Source organism: Thyridium curvatum (genome assembly GCF_004353045.1).
Source record: "Thyridium curvatum strain D216 chromosome Unknown NODE_7_length_750237_cov_83.650653, whole genome shotgun sequence".
Lineage (NCBI taxonomy): Eukaryota > Fungi > Ascomycota > Sordariomycetes > Thyridiales > Thyridiaceae > Thyridium > Thyridium curvatum.
The window spans coordinates 321,591-345,913 of NW_022156762.1; the positions used below are offsets into that span (position 1 = coordinate 321,591).

The window sequence follows — 24,323 nt, forward strand, 5'->3', positions numbered from 1 at the left end:
AGCAATGAAAGAGAAAAGGAAGAAGAAAAGGGGGGAGAAAAGCAATGAGCGATGTGGATTTCTCGACACGGTCACGCACTTACCAGCTGGCCCGCCGGCTGGCAATAAAAGTTGCCCATATGACAGAGGGTTGACTGATCTTGTGCGCGCCCGTGACCACAGCACATGGCGGCCGCACCAGGCCTGTCTATCCCGCGTCTCCCAGCATGATGATGCTATGCTATCAGATGCTCAGTCCTGCTGTTGATGGGATGCTTTCCGTCCTGGACGCATAAAATGAGGGGAGCGTCTTCGCGTCTTCGCGATCGCGATGGCCTCCGTTTCTCGTCAGCAACCAATTTTGTCCCTCACAGGCGAGACGCCGGAGCTGCATCCCGCCAATACTATTCGAAAAGCGTTGACCCTGGAGGTCTTTTTCTTGGAGTGGCAGCAACTTCTCATGGCGCAGAAGCGACCACGCGGCAAGCGCCAGAAATCCCCTGCTCAACCCGAGCGCCCACGCCGTGAGAGGCCGCCGCACGACCAGAGCGGCACAGCCAGCGAAGGGTTTGAGGCTTTCTGTCGTCGGTTCATCGAGCCACGCTTGCGTGAGCATGTCGAGAGGCAAGCAGAGGGCGATATTAAGCAGTCAGTCCGGCCCACGAGCAGTCGAGAAAGCTCTACGTCAGGGGAAGCCTCGAAACAATTGATCAAATTAGTCCTGGGCTTGGCCCAACTGATCGTGCATCGGTACATCGCCAAGAGAACAGCAACGGAGAACACGGCCGAGGAGACACAAGACTCGTTCTCTGGAATCAGCACCCAATGGTCCGAGGCGCCTTTATCGGGGAGAGATGGGTCGCCGTTGTCAGCCAGAGACGACCAGCTCGTGGCCTCGCTTGACCGCGTCTTGGACCAGCTTCAGGCGACTGAGGACCTGCTAGTCAGAACAATGTACAGTCCCGCGAGTCACGAGAATTGCCAGATACGCCGCAGCATTCTCGTCCATGCCAACAGCCTACAGGCAGCCATAGGAAGAGCAGCCGCCCAAGTGCGAGGTCTCCGAGGACGGCTCAAGAGTGGCGACCAAGGCGGCAACCAATGCGATCGAGCCTCGGAAGGTGCGAGAAGGCAGTATGGAGAGAGCGCCAGCTACTACTGGCCTTCGGGTGGGTGAGAGCCGAAGCGGAGGACTGCCTCAAGGGAAGGGCGGGGTTTGGGCTCGGTGCCAGGGAGGCGGCGAGCTCACCATGACCCGAACTATCCCTGCGTGCAGGGGAGTATTCACATCTAGGTAGTCTTAGGAATGCTGTTGGGTCAAGGAAAGTGCTTGCGCGCTGTGCGTAGGGATTATCGTGACTTCTAAGTTTCGGTTCGCCTGCCTTCCAGTTCCTCCAAAAATGACCCATGCTCCGTTGAGATGCATCTTCCATGCATGTGTTTGGTCAGTGCGCTGTCCTGTCGGCTGGGGATAGCCTCCGCCAGAGATGCCAGGACTTGATGTGAGCGCGAAGCAGACACAGCAGACAAGCAACGGCGCGCGTGGCCCACTGCGGATGCAGCTTGTCAGCAATCTTGGAAGGGAACCAAGCGGCTCGACGCATGGAGCTGACTCTCTTCCTATCTGGATGCCGCCACTCATGGCCACGGTCGGGGCCAGACCTCGACACCCGCATCCCAGCGCTGCCCAACAATGCAGGGAAATCGATACAATACACTGGAACATACGGACATGACTATCCTTTCAGCCTGTTGATGCTACCTCGTTTGGCGCACTTCCCACCTCTGCCGCAGCATGTTCGCCCTCACGCTCCGGGTCGCACATGGGAGCTGCATTAGCCTTGTAACCTCATCTGCTTGGCCCAATAATCCGCGTGGACAGGGCTCTATTATTAACAGCTTAGCCTATCTGAAGCAGCGCCTTCGGCTCCCTTCTTGGCCTTGACTTCGGGGGGGGGGTCTGCCCGCCGGATGGCCATCACCCCCTTCCATACCCTGCTTGATTCGGACGGGTGTGCCTCGTCCGCAATAGGGCCATAATGGAAGACCACCCTGCTTCAAAAAGGCTGCGAGCCCGTGGCTGCTTCGCCAGCGGTTCACTCAACTCGCCCAATAACTCATCATTCTGTGAATTCCACTCACGCGGAGACTGACTCATGCAAAGGGTGCAAAGATCGTCTGAACCGTCGAGGCATGGTCAGCTTTACCGCATCGGCTCGAGCAGCTATCTTAGCCAGCGTGCTCTTGCCGAGACATATTCTGGCCGTTCCACAGTCTTCATCACCCGCGCTCGTTCCTAGAATCTGGAATGGGAAGAAGTACGGCTGCAAATGCTATATCGGAGACTCGTGCTGGCCGGCTGAGCCTGCCTGGACTCATCTGAACAAGACGCTAGATGGGAATCTGGCTGTCGACATCCCACCAGGCGCACCCTGCCATGACGAATTCAATGGGCCCCTGGGAACCGTCAAGACGTACGACGCTGCGAAGTGTGCCGAAGTGACCAGTAATTTTGCCAGCGAAGACTGGACTGTTTCGCTCCCTGCCGCGGCGCTCTGGACGTTTTTTACGAACGAGACCTGCCGACCGACGCTCAACCGCAAAGATGTATGCACTCTCGGCTACTACCCCATCTATGTCATCATGGCAAAGACAACCTCGCACATCAAAGCTGGTATCGACTTTGCCCGCGCCAACAATCTACGTCTGATTGTGCGCAATACAGGCCATGATTTTCTGGGAAGAAGCACGGGCTTTGGTTCGCTCGTCATCAACACGCACAGCTTCAAGGACTATACTTTCCACAAATCCTACCGTGGACCGGGCAACTACAGCGGGCCTTGTGTGGAAGTTGGCGCGGGTGTCCAGGGGCGCGAGTTCCTCAGGGTCGGACATGAGAGGACGCCACCGGTGGTCGTGGTCACTGGAGAATGTCCAGTAAGTGGCCGAAGGGCTTTGCTCGGTTTCTGTGGGCCTGACTGAGAATGGAACAGACAGTTGGAATTGCTGGAGGGCTTGTCGGTGGCGGCGGCCACGGCCCGTGGACGACTTTGAAGGGATTCGGTAAGCATGGATTAGTTTCGCCGCCTTGGACAGGCGATCTATTGCTAACAAAGCTAAGCTTCGGACAATGCTCTAGAGTTCCACGCCATCACTGCCGATGGCGTGGTCAGGAAGGCTAACGCAGAGGAGAACCCGGATCTATATTGGGCTCTCAAGGGTGGAGGCCCAGGAGCTTTTGCAGTTATTCTCAGTGTCACCTATGCGGTCTTTGAGGACGTGCGGTCAGCCGGAGCCATATTGAATATCAACCGGACACACACCACCGACACCCAGCTCTGGTGGAAAGGCGTGACAGCTTTTCACGGCTACGCAAACCATTTTGTCGATTCCGGACTCTATGTGTACTGGGAACTAGCAGAGCTTAGTCTGCATATCCAGCCGTTTGTGGCTATCGGTCAGAGTGCTTCTGATCTGCGGGAGATCCTGAAACCTCTTTTAGATGATCTAGACCGACTGGGCCTCGAGTATTCCTTCTCCATCAAGGAGTTCTCGACCTTCTTTGATCTTTATATCGACATGTTCGAGGACGAGGGAGCCGGTGGGACCGCGATTACTGGGGGCTGGATGTTCTCACACAACGATGTCGCCAAGAACAACGAGGGGATCATTGGATCCTTCCAAAATGCCCTGGCTAATGGAGCGTTCATAGTCGGGCATCTCTGGGATGCCGGCCATTCCCCAACTATCACAGAAAGTGCTATCAATCCCCGGTTCAAGCAGAGCTCCGACTTTGCCATCGTAGCTCTACCTGTAGCCGTCAATGCCAGTCTTGGCGAGAAGGCAGCTGCACAGGAGTTGCTGACATCGAATATCGATCTAGAGCTCCAGAAAGCTGGGCCATGTGGTGCAAACTATGTGAACGAGGTATGTTGAGCGGTGCAGATGTGCAGACTCTGTTGTGCTAACAGCCTCTCCAGGCCGATCCCTTTCAAGATAACTGGCAGGAGCACTTCTGGGGCACCAATTACCCTAAGCTGCTAGAGATTAAGAAGAAATGGGACCCAGATACGCTCTTCTATTACGTGTCGACCCCAGGCACCGAGGACTGGGAGCAGATAGAACACAACACAAGGCTGTGCAAGAAGCTCTGATGTTTCAGTAAAGAGACAGTCCCTATCTCGGAATAGTCAACACAAATACCAGTCAGTTGTAGGTCTGCGCTATCTGGAGATGTTTGTGGTCGCGCTGGTGAAATGATTTCACTCTTCTACTAAGCTTGACCTTGCCCAAGCATTCCGATATCATCTCATTCGACCGCATCCCGGCATCAACAAGCGGACAGACCACTCCCCGTCAGGTTTCTGGCTGATGGGTCATATTAATAATACAGTGGAGCTGCGTCGGTCATCCTTGTCCGCGTCTATAGGCCTAACATGTGAGGGAGACGGAGTGGGACGGTACGTTTCTGCTCGGAGTCAAATTGGTATCAATTCATTTAATATCTCTGTCTATGTGAACAGAGGTAGGGGAGAATACTCACCTGTCCAGAGAGATCGAGTCGGGGGGTTCGTAGGATTCAAGAACCACGGGATGCGAGACTGTCCGAGTCTCTACCAGGTATCCTGGGTGATGGGAGAGATGTGAGATGGCAGGGATTCGGACGCGATGGGGTTTTGTATCCACGGGTAGTAGTGAGCTGAGGACAAGGTCAGCTGGAGGCGAGATGAAAAGACGCCTTACTTACTACCAACAGCGAACAGTGCATGGATACAAGAGGAAGAGGGAAGGACAAGAAAAAAAAAGAGGCGGCAGGTTGGAGCCCGAGAGTGCTTAGAATCTCATAGTCGCAACACGACCTATGCGGATCACGAGCCCTTAGGTAGCGCGGAATCGAGTGAGTTGTAGTTCACATTGAATACATGGTCACCTTGAGTGATACAGTATAATCCCTGACATTTTCATTAGATTGGATTGCAATGTGATAATCTAAATCTAAGAAGCTAAAAAGTCTATTCTACTTAAAATGGAAGTATAACCTACCTAGGTATATATAGAGCCAATTACTATTATATTACTTCTCTTAAGACTTAACTGACCTTATGTACTTTAATTACAGATTATCTCACTCAGGGCCCCTCCTAAGCTGAAATCTTCTAGCATTTAAGCTGACCTTAAGGCTGGCTATAGTATATCTTAGCTTCCTTAAAGCTTAAAGTAGAACAGTAATAGGTTTTCAAGTACCAACCTGGTGCCTGCAAAATCCGGCCTGTAAATGTCCTGAAGGACTCCAAATCCACTACTCTTCTACTCTAAGTCCTGAGTGGGCTGAGATTCACCATGACCAGCCTCAAGATCAGCCCGAGTACCAGAAGATCTCAGCTCAGGAGGGGCTGTAAGAGGAAGCGAAGGGCACTGGTTTGGATGAGGTTCTCAATCTCATGCTTTGCCTTGGGCACACTGATCGCCTCCAAAATACAAGCGGCCACGACTTCCTCGACTGGAGCGGGCTGTGGTGGCTTCAGGTTGAGATCAAGCCAGTAACTTCGATTCAGCTGGCCCTCAGAGTTATGTGAGCCTTGTACCAGGTCTCAGAAAGTCGCAGCCTGTTCCTGGCTGACTTGATGGTCTTGTTCGCGGTGCCCCCCTGGTTGCGTCTGATGATGAGATTGACATCGTCATTTCTAAGGTGACAGAATAGATTGAGGATGAAGGGCTCGTTGTTAAAGTTGAACTTGTCGGGTCGGGGCTCGGCCGTAGCCTTGTTTGTTGTGAGGACTGGGGCTGGTTTATTCTTGGGCTTGGGCTCAGCAGGAGAAGGTCCCTCTCCGAAGATTGAATTCTGTACACCTGAGCAGGGAGCCGGAGCCGGCTCATTTGCAGCTTCAGGCTGAGGAGCTGAAGACTGATCTCCGAAGATAGAGCTCATGGCTCCATTGATGGGTTGATCTGATAATGCTGGTTTGATGATGTCGAGGTGAGCCCTTATTGAAGCCTGACCAGCTACTCAGGAAGAAGCCAAATAGAAGAAAGCTCCTTTGTTTATCTGGAGATGGCCCTGGCTTAGTGTAAAGCCCAGCTAGATGTGAGCCTTGTAGATCGATTGTAGTAGAAGGTAGTGAAGTTGGGTTGAGGTTTAAGCAAAAAGAAATCAGACCCCCCTTTTTAATACAGGCTGGGGGTGAGTCCTTAGGGTCCCACTGAAGCTGTATTGAGATTGTACTGAGCCTTGCTTCCTAAGTTGCCAGCTGTAACTGTCTAAATTCATCTTTATAGGGAAGGTCCTATTAGGGCCAGACAGTAAGAGCCCCATTATATGATACAGCATCATTCACCTGTGGTTTAAATTCTGTCTCAGCCTCCCCTCCAATTGTGCCTTTTCTTATCCTTTGAAATTACTACGGAACCCCTTGCAGGCGTTGGTGGTTATAATGTATGCGTATATGGATATTTGGATGGAGGGCCCAGTCCTTCTCATTAGGCGCCGCCAGGACTAATTGCATATCAATTACATTGTTAATAATATTCCTATGATGCATAGACGCACCATGATACCTACAGGACGTAAGTCCATGAGCATTTTGCGCAAAAGCAACAATGGTGACGAGCTCCCTCCAGTTTACCCTTCTGTCACCCCATCCCGATCATCGACTCCGGGGGCAGCCTTCCCAAATATAATGACATCATGACTGTATTGCAGCCGCGCAGACAGGTCAGTGGGATGCTGAAGCTTGGGTCGCCAAGATGTGTGTGTTGGAGAGATAGACGTACCCTGCAAAAACAACGATGGTGGATGTGTCGAGAAAGTATGCGCAGTCAGGGCCGATCTTTTTATAACCGGGGCTGTGCAGGAAACCATAGTAGGCTTCCCAGGTTTTGAACCAGAGCGAGGTGCAGCCGTCATAATCGAGAAGGCTATGGCCGCATTTCTTCACCCATTCCTTGTCTTCGGCACTTTGGTGATGCTATACAGAAGGCGCATTTTAAGCTCCGGACATATTGCTTTCAACGGCACGGCTATAGCATCGAGACTACTAGGCATATACATACCTGTACATAGCGCAGACAACCGTGCTCCTTGAATGTTTCTGACGAAACAGTGATGTCTGCATGTACTGTGGCCCAATGCTTGGAAAAGTGCTCCCAGGAGACGTTGGGCAGTTTCTTGAAGTAGAGAGAGACCTTGACACAAGCTGTGGACCCTGTCAGTGATGTGGTCCGTCTAATGACAGCGAGAAGGATGAGACAGACTCACGCTGATAGTAGACTCCTGCGTCGTAGCTTAGCTTCTCGTGCACAAAATCGTAGTCGATGCGCTCGTGGCCCGTCACTCGGTCTTCAGACATTTGGCGAACGGAGAAAGGATATGTCCTCTTGTTTGGTCTATAACTAGGTAGTAGAGAACCTGTTGGTTCAGTGCCAAGTTTGGTATGCTAAGCCCCGTTTCGCAAAAGCGCAACAAGACGGTGTACTTGGCAACGGGAAATGATGTAGGAATGCGGTAGTTCTGCTGCGTGGGCGACTCGACTTCTCGACCGGGGTTGGCTCGTTTTAATACTAGACGGTGTCTGGGGGTTGTTGGAGGCCGTGACTTGGCTTGGTGAGGACAATAATGATTCTCGGAAAACCATATGCGCTACCTCCTCCTCCTCCTCCTCCTCCTCCTCCTCCTCCTCCCGCGGGGTCATGCCGGTTCACCAACGGGACATCACCGACGGCCTAGACTACAAAGGGCTTGAGAAGGGCTCAATCTAGCCCGATAACTGTTGCGGGAGCTGGTGTTGCGAGCATGTGCAGGTGTCGAGATAGGGGTTGGTTATTGCAAGTATTATCTATTTCTAGTGTTGACCGACTTGCGTGTCTCGCACGCCTTCCAGACTTCTTCATCTTCTTCCGTCTGTTTCTTCTCGGCAAGGACAAGAGGCGCCTTAGCAATAGCTGATCTCTCTCGCGATGCCCTCAATCGCCTTCTCGGGAAGCATGCGGCAGTTGACCCCCATCTTGTTGCTGGCCCTGCCCTTGTAGCCCGGAAGACGGGACCAGTGCGTCACACAGCCGCAATGGCCACAAAAATTGAAGACATTATGCGGGACGCGATTCTCTCCCATGTCCTGGCGCCCGTAGCTGACGACCTCGCCGCCTTGGTCCACGGAAACTGAGATTTGGGCCGGCTCATAGTAAGCCCACATGGCACCATACTTGTAGCAGACAGTGCAGTGGCACTGATTTAGCTTTGTTGGTTTTTGGGGAATCTTGACGCGGACTCGGCCACAGTGGCAGGTCGCCGTCAAATCGTTGGAGAGTGCTGCGGGGGCGGGGAGCTCGTCTTTGATGGACGCCATGTCGCGAGAGCGGGAGACGCAAAGTCCGCAAGGGCTGAGTTCAATTGATTCGCTTCGCCAGGTAGATAGATAGGGGAGGAGGTAGCAAAGAAAAGAGAAGAGGACGGATGATTATCTGGGGTGGTGGGCGAGCGGGCCAGGAGACGAAATAATTATTAAACATTCAAGATGAAAAGATGAAACCGCGAGGACACTCTACCCCCCCTCTCTTTATCTCTCCTTCTCTCTATCTCTCTTCTAAGGAACTAAGTACCTATCTGATACGAGTCGATTGGCCCGGTAACACAAGGAGCAAGCAAGGAAGGGCGTGGTGGCGAGAGGACAGACAGCACCCGGTGACGCCCTTCCACGAAGTCTCGTGACTCTGAGTGACACGCGCGCGCCCTTTGACCTGCAGCAAGACGAGAGCACGGCCAAGCGAAGCGGAATGATTGGTGCATTGCTCACCGACGGCTGCTATTCTACCAACAAAAATGTGCGAGAAGTCTCCGAGGTTCGTTGTTCGATGTTGGGCGGCCCACCGCTCTCAGCGTTGGGCGTAATTAATAGTCTACGTCGATCATGCGTCCAGCCCTCGCTCCAGCTTCTCGCGCAAGCCTCGCAGTGCTTTGTCCCCAAGCGCCATGATCGTTCCCGATCCCAGCATCTCGAGCACGCTAATGTCAAACCCGAGAACCGTCTTCCACCAGCTACGCATCTCGACTGCAAGTAGGCTATCCAGCCCCGCGTCCTGCAGCGAAATGTTTACATTCACCTCTTCTCCGTCCTCCACGGGCTTGAGGAGGAGGCGGAAGAGCTGGAGTGCCAGCTGACGTGCTACGAAGTCTGCGGCACCCGCCCCCCGGAGAAGGTCGGGATTGCCGACTGCAGCCCGGACGAACAATGCCAGTTCGTCAGAGGCTCCTGTCTTGCTCGCGGCTTCGCTTGACCCGGTGCTCTGGCCACGGCCATGGTAGTAAGCCATGCGGCGATCCCGCTTCCAGACGACACGATTCGTTGGGTCAGAGAGACTCGTTGTGCTGCGCAGGCCGATGACCAACTGCGATGCACTGACAAAGCTGTGCAACTGATCCGCCCTGGGCACCTTTGCGTTCACGACCGTCGAGAGAGCGTCAAGGAGCTCGGGGATTCGGATCCCATAGTTCCCTTGAGATGTGAGGCGCTCCAGCAAGATCGGGTTCTCTGCGATATAGCCGTGGTCCAGCATAGCCCCAATATCAACGGCCGCTGCGCACAAGCCTAGACTTTGTCGATACTGGACAAATGCGTCCAGAAAGGTATTAGCCCCAGCATAGTTAGCCTGTCCTGGCTGGCCCATGACACCAGAGATAGAGCTGAACAAGAGGAAGAAATCGAGCGGGCCATGCTGCTGCTGTTGCTGCTGTGAGAGAGACGCCTTGTGCAGGTTCCAAGTGCCACGCACTTTTGGGGTGACCGCAGCCGTCCATTCTCTGAACGTCATTCGACTGAAGGCTTCATCCTGCAACAACATCGACATGTTGAGAATCCCCCGCAGCGGTTTCCTCGCTGCAGCCACGGCCCTCTCAACATCGCTCAGCTCAGACACGGAGCCTTGGACTGCTGTAGCGGTGCATCCCTGGCACCTGAGCTCCTCGAAAAACTCGTGATCCCTCGTTGACTGACCAGCCCGGCGTGAAAGATACACGAGGTGCCTGGCGCCTCGCTCAACCATCCAAGTAGAGACCGTCCTGCCCAGACCTCCGAGGCCGCCAACTAAAAGGTAAGAAGCGTCGCTAGGGAAGCTTAGCTCCGCGGCCGAGGAAGATGATTTGAGGGGCCTTCCATCGCTGGTGTTCATTGTCACGACAATTTTACCAATGTGCTCCCCCTTTTGCATATACCGGAAGCACGACTCCACCGCATCGGCCGTAAACGTCTGAATCGGCCGGAGGGGATGGATATGGCCTTCTTCGTAAAGGCGGACAATTCTCTCCAGAAGCCTGTATTCTTTGTTAAGAGGGAAAGAGCGGAAGAAGGCTCGGTTGCCAAGGGAGAAGAAGAGAGGTACAATGGAGATCGCACAAATGACTTGGGGCGACATACCTATGGCCGGCCCTTGGCCTATTCTCAATGACATGACCCAGGTCGACCCCATGATAGCTCCGGTTCAACTCAAAGACGTTCAATGCCAGCTTGCCATTGCCAATGAGGTCACGTTTGCCTATCTCGATCATCTTGCCAAAGACTGCCACGCAATCCCAAGAAGCATGAAGCAGAGCACCAGAGAGGGAGTTGAGTACTACGTCTACACCCCGATTGCCGGTGGCCTTCATGACATCGGGCAAGAAAGAAGCGTCGCGTGAGTTGAAAATATGGTCCCCCGGGATCCCAAAGGTGCTCGTCAGGTACTCGATCTTTCTTTTGCTAGAGACAGTGCAGAACACTTCAGCGCCGATCATTTGGCAAATCTGGATCGCTGCTAGCCCGACGCCTCCGCATGCCGAGTGAACCAGGACGGTTTGGCCGGCCTCCAGGTTGCCCACGTCCAGCAGTCCGTGAATGACAGTTGAAAAGACGCAGGGCATTGTCGCGCCATCCTCAAACGAGAGACCATCTGGCATCTTGACGCAGAGTTGGGATGTGATTACAAGCTCTGTCGAGAAGCACTGCCCTCCAAAGACAAGAACACGGTCTCCTCGGCTGAGGTCACAGCAACCCGGCCCAACCTCTCGGATGACTCCGCTCGCTTCCAGGCCAAGGCTGTCCAAGGAGTTAGAGTCGACAATGCCCATGGCAATCAAGACGTCCTGACGCATAGTAAATGTCACGGTCAGTGTTCTATCCTTATAGTTTTGCGCCGCCGGAGCCGTGCAACTCTGAAACGCACCTTGAAATTCATGCCGACAGCCTTGACCTCGAGAGCGACCTCGTCGCCAACAAGTTTGCGCCTCTTTCTCGTTGTCCAACTCAGTGTGTCCAGACGTCCGTGTTGCCCAACAACAAGGCCAAGTTGCGGGTGCAAGGCGTCATCGTCTTCCTTGCCCATTTCGGCGTGGACAGATACGGGCAGCAGCCGAGGAATCAATACGACGCCATCTCTGATAGCATACTCGTACTCTGGCCGGATGTGCTCCGTTGCCCGACGTCTTTGAAATTTCTCAAAGACCGCGATGGCTTTTTCCAATGTGTGATCGTCTACGTTGTCGATCTCGCAAGTCGAAAAGTCCATGCTAAGCTCGTTCCGGAGGCTCCTTGCTGTGCCTATCACTTGACCCCATCTCGGGTCAACACACCTGACTTGCGATAGCTTGGAGAGCCAGAAAATACCATGGCCAGTCCTGGAAACGCACGTAGCCAGCTCTCTGAAGGCCAGGAATGCCTCCTCTGATATCTCGTCGAAGAAGGGCCTGTTGATGTCAAACACGCAGAGGACATCGCCATTGATTGTTGGCGCCGCCTTGAGGTCACGCAAAAACACATCAAAGCCCTTCACCATCAGCCTATCACGAACAGAGTCGGCGATCCCTTGCGAATCTTCATCGTATACCACAGTGATCTCTCTCCGGCGCTCCTCTGTCCTGGGACGTGCGGTGAGATACGCCAGAAGGTGGTTCGGAGCAGGGCAATCCAGGGCAGTTTTCTCCAGACCCGCGAAGCCGGCCTCCCGAAGAGCCAGATCCCAGCGCTCGGGAGAAACGTACGGCTCATCCGCCCTTCCGTCTTGCGCACCAAGCCACCACCCCGGAAGAACGCCCATGATGAAGTTTATGGCTTTGATATCGCAGCAAAGCTCTTCCATGTAGAGCCTGCCATCCGGCCGCAGGAGCTTTCTCGCGTTGACCAGGGTCTTCGCAATGCTTGGCGTGGCGTGGAGCACGTTCGCGGCAATGACAAGATCAAAGGTGCCAGCCTCGAATCCTTGTCCCAGGGGATCCTTGGAGATGTCAAGTGTCTGGAAAGACACGCGGGGATGGTCCCGGAAACGCTCCTGAGCGGCGGCAAAGAATCCAGCGGAGATATCCGTATAGACATATTGCGAATACATGTAGTCGTTTGCTACATCACTCTGCAGCCAATGCAGGATCTTATTTGTTGTGCCCCCCGTGCCTGCACCGATCTCCAAGATCCGCATACCCGGGTTGGCGTGACCTAGGGATTGGAAAAGGGGCCGTCGGTCGCCGAGATTCATCGAGTCGTAAAGGTTCGTAAGTGTGTTGTTTGGCAGGAGGACTTCGAGCGGCTCAACTTCGCCTTTGAAGATGGGGACAACGTTATCAAGAATCTGCTTCATGGCCACTGCAAAGGGGGCGAAAGCCGATCTTGAAAGCTGATCGGCCACGCTTTGCAGGTCAAGCGCGTCTCTAGGTTCCGGCTGTATTCTTAGCCAGTCATGAAAGCTCCTCAGATGTGGCATCGTCGGTTTGATGGCTCTGAGCCGGAGCATAGCTTCTCGCACGCAGAGCAAATGCATTTCCTCTGTGAGCCTCAAGACTCGTTCCTGTTCGGGATGCGGTCGAACCAAGGTGGTTAGGTCGGAAAAGCATATATCTGGATGCCAGAAAATGCGGGCAGCAGCGTGTCGATCGCCACCGGCGGCGTCCCCTTCCAAGGGACTGAGTTTGGTGTCTGTCATAGACAAAACGACACGACAGTGCCTGTCAACGGCCCAGCCACTACCGGAAATCAGCCCGCGCGGTGTTCTCTCCGCTGAAACGACCATATCAAGCTCGTCGCTGCTGACGGTGATGTCAAGACCGCCGATAAAAGTCGGCACTGTCATCTTGTCCAGCCTATGGCCGAGACCCTTGGCGGAGGCGACGCTAAAAAGTTGCAGGAAGAAATCTATCTTCGTGGGATGGAGGGGATAGAAAACCTCGTCATCCAGTGCCGTGTGTAACGCTTTGGCTCGCGCGATGTGCCCTTCGGTCGAGCATTCTACGCTCGCTAGCCCCTGGAACTGCTCCCCATAGTTAGCGCCAACCTTGCGCAGGGTATTGTACCATTTGGAGGCCTGGATCTTGCGAGGGTAGCTTCTCGGCTGGGCGGTATCCTCTGTGGCAGAACTGCGAGGGCAGACTTTGCCGGAGCAGTGCCTCGTCCACGATGACCCGTTGTAGGAGCTGATGGTGAACTCCCACCAAGTGCCATCCAGACTGTCAGTCAAACGCTCCCTCCGCAGGTTCGTTACTATCTCGGTGGACGCCGACTCGCCGAGAACCATAGCCATGTGAATAACCACATTGCGCATGGAGAATCCGGCAAATTGCCCCGTTGACACCTGCCTGACCGCTTCGCCGGCCATACCGACATATGCCGCACAGGGGAAAATAACATCGCCATGGATATTGTGGTCTCTGATCCAGGGAACACGCTCAAGGAGCAGAACATTGCGAAATAGCGGATCGTCATCACTGCTTTCCCGTACGCGGGACCCAAGCAGTTCGTGCCTTGGGAATCTGCGCTGTCGCCATTCTTGCGTGATGCGGGATCCAAAGAGTATTGGATGATCATGATGCCAGGCATAGGTAGGCAGATCGGCGACTGCTCTGGCGCTGCCGTCTCGGTTTGTTAGACGTTTGAAATCGATCTGGATGCCCTGCTGCCAGAGGTGACCAAGCGCCGTCAAAAAGGTTTGGTTACCGTTCTTCCCACGAACCAGACAGGACGAATAGGGGCAGGTAACAGATGCCTGGGCCAAAGTCTGACGTAGAGGTCCTGCGAGGGCGGAATGGGGCCCGACTTCAAGAAATACCAGACCGTTTGACCTCTGTTTATGGTATTCCACAAGATTCGCGACGGCAGTTCGAAAGAGGACAGGTGATTCAAGGTTCAACCCCCAGTATGCCGCATCTGTTGGTTGCGTTGAGCGAAGACGTTTCCCAGTTACTGTCGAGAATATCTCTGACTTCGGTGCGTCGGGGGTGCTTCTGATATACGGACACGACTTCTCAAACAGCGATTCCCCAATCTCTCGCACGTGGTGGGAGTGGTATGCCTTGTCCACCTTCAGTTTGCGCGCAAGCGTATCCGGCTTGGCTCGTTGTATGCTCTCTATCATCTTCTCAACCTGGTCACAATCCCCCGATATCGTGACACTAGACGGCGAGTTCTCGCAAGCAATGACAACTCCCGGTATCAGGAATTCGACTGTGTCTTGCCAGCCCATGCCAATCGCGGCCATTAGACCCGGCCTGGACGACGAGCCAGACGCTTCACCCCGGAAGTATGCAGCAATGACGGCCTCGCTCAGAGTCAGCTTCCCGGCAGCGTATGCAGCGGCCATCTCTCCCGATGAGTGGCCGACAACGGCAAAAGGTTGGACCCCGAGATCAAAAAGCGTATCGACCAGCGCTAATTGAACCGCTGTGCAGACCGGTTGCGAGATGGTGGCATTGTGCAGCCTACTTGACTCTGCGGGTTTGGTCATTTCCTCCAGAATTGTCCACGCAGGGGGGTTCGGCAGGGACTTGAGAATGCTGTCCATGGTACTGATTGATTCGCGGAAAGATTTGCTGTTTCTCAATAGCTCGACGCCCATTTCGGGCCACTGCGCCCCCTGGCCCGTGAAAACGAGAACTAGATCTGGAGTGCTCTTTGACATTTTCACCGCGGGCGAAATGTTTCCTTCTACACCGCTTCCAACGAGAGAAAACGCTCGGTATGGTAAGTGGGCTCGCCGAGAGCCCAGGGTGTAGGCTACATCCCTCACAGTACTTGGACTTGGATTCTTTTCAATATATGCCCGGTGGTTGACGGTCTCGCTTGCTAAGGACTCAGGGGTGTTGGCGGAGAAGACGAGCAGTTGTGGACTCATAGGGGGTGTGGGAGCCTGGGCAACAGATCGAACTTCAACAAAATCAGTCGCCGAGTCAATAATGGCATGCGCGTTCGAACCACCTATGCCGAAGGAGTTGACGGAAACCCTTGGCTTTCTACCCGCAGGCCATGGCGTGCGGTCCAGTGGCACTGTCAACTTCTTCTCAAAGAAGGGGATCCTGGGGTTCGGCTTTTCAAACTTGATGTTGGGTGGTATTTCACGATGTTCCAGGGCGAGAACTGCCTTGATAAGCGAGGTGATCCCAGACGCTCCTTCAGAATGACCGACATTGGGTTTGCACCCCCCTATGAAGACGCCTGCGTCGCCGAAAAGCTTTGCTATTGTGCCAGTTTCTATAGGGTCTCCCGTCGGGGTTCCCGTGCCGTGACATTCCACAAACGCAGTCTCGGCGATGTCGGCTAGGCCGGCCGCCTGATATGCTCGTCTGATCATGGCTTCATGACTCTCGGCGCTTGGCATAGTCAGGCTAGGAGTCTTGCCATCAGCATTGGCAGCGGTGCCGCGGATGATGGCCCGGACGGGATTACCATCTCGAGTGGCCTCGCTAAGTTTCTTAATATAAATCATGTTGACACCCTCGGCACGGGCGTAGCCATCCGCGGAAGCATCAAATGTACGACAGCTGCCGTTCGGCGAAAGTACAGCTTGATCCGACATGCTAATGTACAGCCCAGGGGCCATGATCAGGTTCACTCCGCCAACAAGTGCTGCGCTGCAGTCGCCGTTCTGGATAGCAAGGCAAGCCTCGTGGAGACCGACTAGAGCCGCGGAACAGCCGGTCCGGATGGTCATGCTTGGGCCTCTGAGATCATACTCGTACGCTAGTCTGTTGGAAAGGACAAAGTCGCCGTACCTGAAATGGTAGTGTGAGTGCCTGGGGAAGCAGAAGCGAGGGGGGGGATCGGGGGATCTTTGGCTTTTTCGAGGCAGGAGAGTCCAACTTACCCAGTAATCTTGAACTGACCAACTACTTCTTCATCTTTAGACATGATTTCCTGCCAGTCTTCTCCAAATGATCCGATGTAGGTGCCAATTGCCCTGCCTCGATATGCCGTTTCTCCCGCGCTGTCAAAGCACTCACGCGTAATTTCCAGCAGTAGTCGTTGCTGGGGATCCAGTCGCTCAACCTCGGGCCGGGACATACTAAAGAAGGTAGTGTCAAGAGTTCCGAGCATAGAATCGTCCAGGAAGTAGCCATGTTGGGTTCTCAAGTGGCCCGTCTTCCCTGATTTGGAATAGAAACTTCCTGCCTTGAATCTAGAGTCGGGGATCAAGCTCCTTGCATCCCTCTTATTCACGAGGAACTCCCAGAACTGATCCGGGGTTGCGATTCCTCCGGGCAACCTCAACGCCATGCCACAGATGGCGATCGGGTCCGCCATGGTCTTGCAGTTACACGCTGCCTCTGGCACGGTGCAGTGGCCATGGTCGTTCTATTTACAGCCGGCTTAGGGGTTTGTGAAAAGGCATTTTGTGCTTTCTGGTAGGACTCACCTGTGGCATTTGTGTCAAGTCGTCCAAGTAGGGGGCCATGATGACAGGAGAGCGGTTAGGTTCAAAAGGGCAGAAGAACAACAGGGACAAGGTGTATATAGTGTAGGCTTGAGCAGCCAGGGATGCTAGGCAGTAGTACACGATCAGAGTAGTTATCGGGAGAATTAAGGTTCTTATATGGACATTCAGCTCTCCCGTCCCTCTGTGCTCCCGTTGTTCTCACGCCGTCCCCCAGCCAATCGTCCATCTCACATCAGCATGCCAAGTGCCATAGCGTTGGCGCCGCGAGACTGTGAGCCTTTGACGAAGCGGCATCTTACATCAGCGTCTCCAACGCCCAGAGGTCACGTTGTAACGCTCACTTTTGGGGACAGGCATTACCTAACATGGTGTTTCCTCTCAGTTTCGAACAATACCAGCTCATAGAAGTCGAATCCGCAAGGGGATTCAAAGTCAATTGGCCCAAGATGCACACTCCCGCAAACCATTTCTTGGCAATGACCCGCCATTGAACAGAGCATTCCCAGTTTGGGCCCACTGCCTAGGTAGCGGTATCTCAGGATAATAAATTGCATTCGTGGGGACTCTACGGTATCTGTACCGAGGGGAACAAGTACACCGTCGATGCATCTGTCGAGAATTGTGACCCAAAGCAGCATCGTGGGCATCTCGACTTGTGCCTTGTGCGGGGTGGTGAAACGGAATTGTGGGTTGGCTCTCACCGCCTCCACGAGAGTCACATCGCGCAAACCAGAGAGCTCTGATCCCCCAGTGGCCGTCCGTGTCTAATTTTGCTTTGCAGGTGCTGCTTAGTGTGCCTTTTTCTACTCATAGCACTCGCTTATAGACCACTGAGCAAGCGTCCTAGGTGGATGGGCGGGTAGAGAGAGAGAGAGAGAGAGAGAGAGAGAGAGAGATATCTGTCTATGTTTATAAGTTTGTCCTGCTTTGCGAGTGGATTCAAAGTCATTGATACCTCTTAATTGTCCTTAACTCGGTTATTAGATCAAGGTTAGGAGGTGAAAGTGGGGGATGTAGGCAGGCAGTCAAGAAGTCATCCGAGGACTGGGATGGACAACCAGCAATTCCAGCAGTTCAGGATCGGAGCCAATGGTCTGTGATGCGGCCTACAGTAGAATGGCTACTCACCAGGATCTATTCAGTGATGGCCTAGATCCGCACATTCGCCAGTTCTCCTGGCAGCTGATCACATCCTGATCTTCGGAACCAATCCATCGCATCCTCGACTTAGAAAGCAACCTTAAGTTACAAAACATCTCAAACTTCTATTGCCAGCAAGCCCTCCTCCTCCTAGGCAATACCTATGCCCAAACAGTGGTCATGAACACAGCCTCAACCGCCGAGGACTCGCCATCTCTTTTGCCAGTTGACTCCAGGGATGTGAGCTGCCTGGTCTGGTCGCAGCAGAGTGGCAGCTCGTGGTCCCTTGTCTTCCATCACACATCTAGAACCTTGCACAGATGACTTTCGAACCATCATCACTTCCAAAAACCCAATGTGTGGGCTTGGGGACTCGGCAATCAGATAGGACTATGGCATCCGGAACGAAAACAGTCTGAGCTGGCGTGCGCACACGGTCTTATTCTTGCAGAATATCCCAGTGGAGGCAGACAGCAACGCCTTCACCAACATTGCTCCGGGACAGAGTGATCCTCAATACCTGGCTGGACGAACGAGTTCCCTTGGATGACTTCGACATCGCCAGACTTTGACACTCGTGGAGCCTCAGCCGCGCCGGTCCGCTCAAAGAGATATTCGAGAGTTGCCCAGCGACGTTCAAACTCACAACGGGGACATTGCAGAGCCCAAACGAGATGACGTTCACCCTGGCAGAACCTGCGGTCAGGTATTTCCAAAACCATGGCACATCACTCTGCAGCGCTTGCTGTGGGTGTGTAATACGAGGATCTGTTTCGACAGTCTCTAATATCTTGGCTCACTGTGTCTCGGCGCAGGGTGTTTGTTGTTCATAGGGCCAGCACAAGATAATGGCCCCCCTGCACGTGTATACTTCATGGGACTTCTAGATCCCGCATTGCAGGAGATTGTCCCTCACGGTGGGGAGCATATCTGCTTCGCGATCGATTCTTGCCCAATTAATACGCAGAGAGAAGATCTCGAGTGGTACGACGCAATTGACGCCATCAAAGAGCACATAATCGACAGCTAAGGACGCGTCTCACGACTCTACGGCATCCGCAATCCGAGCACGAGCGAGCAGATGGTTGCCTGCCTCCAAGCCTGCAGAGTCTGTCCATCAAACGAAGGCCAGATGCGGTCCTTCGCCGAGACGACGGCGAAAATCTCGCCCAGAGACCTGCAATAAACTCCCCGGAGAGGCTCAAGCCATTCAGCGGCTATAAGGACCGTGTGAGAAATTTCGTTGAAGAGAAGTACTGCGATGGCTTGCGCTGCCCTCCTGGATCACAGAGCCCGCCAGAAACTATTACTTTCACGGACTGGCATGGAGTCCGGGTCGAGACGCTGAGGCCCCAAGGCAGTCGGACTTGCCTGAGCATCTCGCAGTCGACGCTGTCCTCTGGCCAGTAATACGATATCGGCCGAGCTACAAAAGCGCCATCTATTCCTCAGGTCACTCAACAAGTCTGCTGTTGGCTCTCGAGTCTTGGCTGACCTCAAGGGAAGTGAGGGGGTTGCGAGCGGAACAAGCTCCTATCAGTGCAGCTCAGTGTATATTCGAGAACTACAAGCAGCGATCTTTCGCGCCGGCTTATGTTCGAGGCTGCCTACGGACAGCAGTGATGGCCAGCGCTCGAGCATCATGATCACGTTCCCGCACAGAGCCCAGTGTTCCTTGTTTCGAAAGGAATGCAGCAGACTTAGCCCCGCCGAGTACGTGCCCAGTCTTGTAAAGCGCCGTACCCTGACCACAGCCGCGGGCGACGAGGCTGATATAGTCATCATCGACCTCGTCCGGACAATGGCTCTCGGACACTCGGCCGAACCACGGATCCTCAACACACTCGATACGAGAGCTCGCCTGATCACCGTCGTGATCGCTGACGCCGCTCTCTCCATGGCTTCATCCAGAAGGAAGACACGAAAAAGCATCAAAGCCGCTTCAGGCCGACTACTTTGAGTGCAAATCCAAGTCTGCAATTGCCATTGAGCACAGCAAGAACTGGCGTCAGCTATGCAAACTGTGTTACTCTACTGACCAGGGTTGTTTTGGGGCTGCCTTGTGGCGTGGGGAACGTCGAGCCTTTGTCGTAGACCGAACGGTCGCCACCTTGAACACCGCACCACACAACCACGGCTTGTGTGCACCCATAACGACGCTCTAGTATCACCTCTTACTATAGCAGTGGATGCTGAGGTTTCAGCTGTTGGTTCGGGAGCATTGGGATTCTGGCGTTTGCTCGACACCAAAGAATCTTGGCGCTCTCTCTTTCGCGCTGCGGTGGACAGAATGTGGACTTCATTAAGAACCGGATCGGATGATAGAATAGGGGACGGGTGGTCCGGAGGGGGTTGGATGAGATCCACGAGATCCTCTTCTGATATCTTCTGAAGGTTGCCTTCTCTCCATATCCCGAGCGCATCGGGCTGCCATCGAAGGCCATAGTAACTTTGATAGACACGCAAGTGGTGGCCAGATCAGTCCAAGTCCTGGAAACAGAAGTACTTCTTATCTATTGGGAATCTTAGGTGGTGGTATAAGCCTTTAACTGAAGGTCAAAGTATTTGAGTTGATGGGCTGGTATTAACCATCAAGCCAATCGGGATTAGGTAGTTAGCTGGCCCATGTGGATTTTTTTTTTTTGAGAGAAGGAAAGATAAATGAGGTATTTCCTGAGTCTACAGGTACCTGCCGACTCGTGGCTGGTACTGTGTACAGTACCGAAGTCCCCAAGGAGCTTTGCAAGTGGACCCGGCAGCGTCCCACGCGCCTGAAACCACCAAGCGTACCTAGCTATTGCCCATGATTGGAGAGGACACAGACTTTAGCAAGCCGCCCGGCGCGAGCGCTAGCATCTTGTGCCTGGCTAGACATGCTGGGGATCGACGGCGCCATCTACGCGTCTGCCGAGTGTTCGCCTGCCCGCCCAGCTCTGACGCCGGAGTTGGACCCTGTGTGCGGAGCCACACCCTCGGGGAGGTGCACAACCTGTGTTCGGATGCATCGTGACCAATAGGGCATGCGTGGCCGTTTTGGACATGCGGCATTTGCAACTCTGGACCACCGGTGGCGTCAAGAAGATGTCTACACATGAAGACTTTTTGCAGACTCTTTGCAGACCCTTTGCAGACCCTTTGCAGACCTTGCGCAGAGTCTACAAGCCGCTCCACAACGTCTCTCATGACATCTCTAGCTTTTTAGTTGTTCTTTGCATTGCCGCTGTCGAGGCATCGCCGATTGGTGAAAGAGAAACGACTGGCGCCGACAAGCCTTTGTGTCAATCAACTGATGCATGTGCTCAGTGCAGCCCCTCGCCCACGGATGCGTACACGGAAGAATATTAATGAGGGCCGGGCCATCGGGGGCATCAATCGATTGATTTGATCAAGTGCTGGCTCGCCGCGCATCTCGGTCTAGATGAAAGAATGTAACATGCCCCTCGTAAACCCGTGGAAGGGGCTGTGTCCTGGTGGCAGTGTTGCCAACTTGCCAAGTTGCGTACGTCTCCCTTGCTTTGACGAAAGCAGTCTGAATTGTAGTGGACCGTACCCACATGGGCATTCCCAGCTTGATCTTTCTCTGGGACTCTTCTCACCCAGTTGGTACCCAGTCCCGAGCTGTGGTGTTGACCGAGAGGGCATGGTCCAGGGTGATCTCCGGGAGATGGTTGTGGGACGGGTTGGGGGCCAATCTGAAATACCTGGAACCACTTGTGTGTGGTTGAAGCCGAAATAGGTGGAAGAGACAGACATGAACATGACGTCGCCATACTGACGTTGGGGGCTTTTGCCCAATATCCGTCGGTGCGTTGTACCTAACTTGTAGGTGCACGCTAGACATACACACTCACGAGACGTTTTGTTGTTTTGAGCAGATCCATTCCCCAGCTACATTCCAGACCAGCCACCAGCAGCAGTGCCGTGTGCCTACCTAGTGCAGAGCCTCCAGACGGACGGCTGCACTGAGAGTTCGTGGTTATGGAATAGATGTCAGACAAGGAGAGACGTCTTATATTGGTGGACGTAAATTCATATGGAGTATCGTGATGAGTGATGAGTTATGAAGCCTATATGATCATGACGTAGCAAGAGATCACCGAGGGCGGGGAGCATATGTGGATAAATAAAAAGTCAACAATCAATTCTTCGGATTGCTTCCCCTATATGCCAGTGTATGTGCCATCGCCAGAGAAATAGCAAGCCGGTCCTGAAACCCCAAAGTTTGTACTATACATTGTATTCAAAGGAGTTTGTTCTTGACGCGATGCCCAACGCCAGCAGCGAGCGTGATCATCATGTCGTCTTGAATCGCAGAAGGTGTAACAGAAGCAATGAAAGCACAATATATTTCCCTATCAGATGTAGCCCAAGGAAGATCTACTGTTCCTTGCGAGAGCCTGCACATCGTCGGTGGCTGAGAAGAATGCGGATCGCCAAGTGGAGAACCGACTGTTGCAGATAAATAAAAAAAATCACACATAAAACGGCTGTCGTCAATTTATTGCTGGAAGGCGACATTGACATTGAGAGTGAGCGGTCCGGGGGCGATGTTGCCACCGATGCCGTCCTCAGCCTCCATGCCGGGAAGGTAGGCGTTTTGACCGCCGCCGCCCTGGTAGAGGGTGGAGCAGGTGCCCTTGGCGCAGACCTGGAGACCGTCCATGGCGGCGCCGGTGGCACCGGCAACAAGGGCCGAGGCATCGAAGCCGGACCAGCCACCATTGGACGTGTTGCCAAAGTCAAACTCGGTCCAGGGGCAGACGTACTGGCCGAAGGAGGTGGTGGCGGCGGCGTCACCCTTGGAGCAGCAGAAGCCGCCCTGGGTGTCGTCGTCAAAGGCGAGCCACTGCTCCCCGTTGGCGGGGATGGTGAAGGTGTGGACTTCGTTGTTCTTGAAGAAGCCGTTGATGCCACCGTCGGGGCCGACCTTGAGCCAGACGGCGCAGGTGTACTTGGAGGAGCCGCCCTTGATCCTGGCCGTGTACTTGTACTTATCGGCGATGGTGGACTCGATGAGCTTGATGTTGCAGCCGTACGAGCCGGCCACGCCGACATTGCCCTTATACTTGATCTGGTCGAGGGTCACGCGCTTGGCCTTGCTGCCGCCGCAGAAGGGCTCGTAGGTGTTGGCGCCGCTGCCGGTGGAGCCGCCCGAGGTGCTGGCAGCCGACGACGAGGCAGCGGGAGGCGAGCTCGCGGCAGCGGGGGTGGGCTTCACGAGGGGGGCGGCGGTCGTCGAGGGCTGGACGACGGGCTTGCCGGCCTTCTTGAAGGGAGAGCCGCCATCAGGTCCCTGGGTCCACGAGACAACCTTGCCGTTGATGGTGGCAGTGATGATGTCGCCGGCAGCCGGGTTGGGAGCAGGGTTGCGCTTCTCGTGGAAGTCGCGGTGCATGTGGGCGTGGCCCGAAGGGTGAGCTGCGACGCCAAGGGCGGATAGCAGCAGCAACGGTGCGAAATGCATCTTGGCTGCAAGGTTGGTTGGTTGGTTGATTGGCTGGGTCGTCAAATCGCGCTGGTGGTGATGTGTGGATGTGGTATCGAGTGTTTCTATGTATCGTCTTGTGGGCGTGCACGCGCAGAGGGTTGTCTTCTCTCCTGCTCTCGCTCTCTATGACGGGGGTGGAAACGACGAGTTTGTCAAATTCGCCAGAACTTGTCTGTTCGAGGTTCGTGCTTGTCTTGCTATGCGGTCTGGGGGTTTGAATTGCTGATGTCGTTGAACCTGCAAGGAGTGCGCAATGTCCCACCAAAACTTCAAAAAAATAAAGGAGTGTGAAGGAGTGTCTTGAAGGAATGTGTGGCTTTTGATGGCCGAAAGGAAAGTCGGGGAGGAAAAGTGAGCGTGGTGACACTCGTGAGATATTTGATGGTGGAGAGAAGAGAGAGAGAAGAGAGGGAGAGTGAAAGGGGAAAGCAGGGAGGACGAGGAAGGGGAGAAAAAGGAGCCGGCTGGGCCAAGCGCCAAGGGGGTGCTTTTCCACGCTTCAGTGAGTGTTGCTTGCGTGTACGGAGTAGGTATGTGGGTGGGTACCTAACTTGCTAAGTGGGAAGACCAAAAATGACTGTAGGGGGGGGTGGGAGTACGTGTCGAGGTGTGTGTGGGAAAGTGGACTGCGCAGTCTGCACGGCACTCAGTGCACACTGTGCACAGGTAGTTAGAGTGGCGCTACAAGAACAATCCATGGAAGCGTGTAGGTACCACCGTCCCAGCGCCATAACAGCCAACTCCCACAGCGCTAGCCATCTTTGGCCTGTACCTAGGTACCTAGGTAGGTAGGCTCCAGGGACTTGCATCCAGCTGTTACAAGTAGTGACATGCGTCACATTGTCAAGTCACTGCGCACTGGGCCCCCAACGAACAACGAGCAACGAGCAACGGCAGCAGCACGAAGGAGAATGTGCGGATAAAGTGCTGACAGGGATCTGTTCCGGCAGAGTCTGCTAGCTAGTCACACCGTGCGCGCACTTGTGGACAGGAGTCCGTTGAATGGCAAAATGAGAACCAAGCAATAGGTACTTGGCCAGCCGGGATGCGACACGCTGAC

The 24,323-nt window shown here is 54.1% G+C and overlaps 5 protein-coding genes across 5 annotated transcripts; 1 reads left to right on the top strand and 4 right to left on the bottom strand.

The window, feature by feature from the left end:
• Positions 1 to 310: 310 nt before the first annotated feature.
• E0L32_001828 (uncharacterized protein) lies at positions 311 to 4,133 on the top strand (the record flags this gene model as incomplete). Its single annotated transcript, XM_031135950.1, has 5 exons — positions 311 to 1,148; positions 2,144 to 2,916; positions 2,973 to 3,042; positions 3,101 to 3,906; positions 3,960 to 4,133. 5 exons carry the CDS (start codon positions 311 to 313, stop codon positions 4,131 to 4,133), a joined length of 2,661 nt encoding a protein of 886 aa, XP_030989964.1.
• A 1,224-nt stretch (positions 4,134 to 5,357) lies between these two features.
• Positions 5,358 to 7,325, bottom strand: E0L32_001829 (uncharacterized protein; the record flags this gene model as incomplete). Its single annotated transcript, XM_031135951.1, has 5 exons — positions 5,358 to 5,523; positions 5,565 to 5,963; positions 6,751 to 6,944; positions 7,030 to 7,172; positions 7,235 to 7,325. 5 exons carry the CDS (start codon positions 7,323 to 7,325, stop codon positions 5,358 to 5,360), a joined length of 993 nt encoding a protein of 330 aa, XP_030989965.1.
• Positions 7,326 to 7,907: 582 nt separating this feature from the next.
• On the bottom strand, positions 7,908 to 8,321 carry E0L32_001830 (uncharacterized protein; the record flags this gene model as incomplete). The annotated part of the gene is made up of 1 exon (XM_031135952.1): positions 7,908 to 8,321. One exon carries the CDS (start codon positions 8,319 to 8,321, stop codon positions 7,908 to 7,910), a length of 414 nt encoding a protein of 137 aa, XP_030989966.1.
• Positions 8,322 to 8,880: 559 nt separating this feature from the next.
• E0L32_001831 (uncharacterized protein) lies at positions 8,881 to 16,653 on the bottom strand (the record flags this gene model as incomplete). Its single annotated transcript, XM_031135953.1, has 5 exons — positions 8,881 to 10,282; positions 10,386 to 11,089; positions 11,170 to 15,973; positions 16,066 to 16,553; positions 16,615 to 16,653. The coding sequence occupies 5 exons, from the start codon at positions 16,651 to 16,653 to the stop codon at positions 8,881 to 8,883; spliced, it is 7,437 nt and encodes a 2,478-aa protein (XP_030989967.1).
• A 5,620-nt stretch (positions 16,654 to 22,273) lies between these two features.
• E0L32_001832 (uncharacterized protein) lies at positions 22,274 to 23,239 on the bottom strand (the record flags this gene model as incomplete). Its single annotated transcript, XM_031135954.1, has 1 exon — positions 22,274 to 23,239. One exon carries the CDS (start codon positions 23,237 to 23,239, stop codon positions 22,274 to 22,276), a length of 966 nt encoding a protein of 321 aa, XP_030989968.1.
• Between the last annotated feature and the right edge of the window lie 1,084 nt (positions 23,240 to 24,323).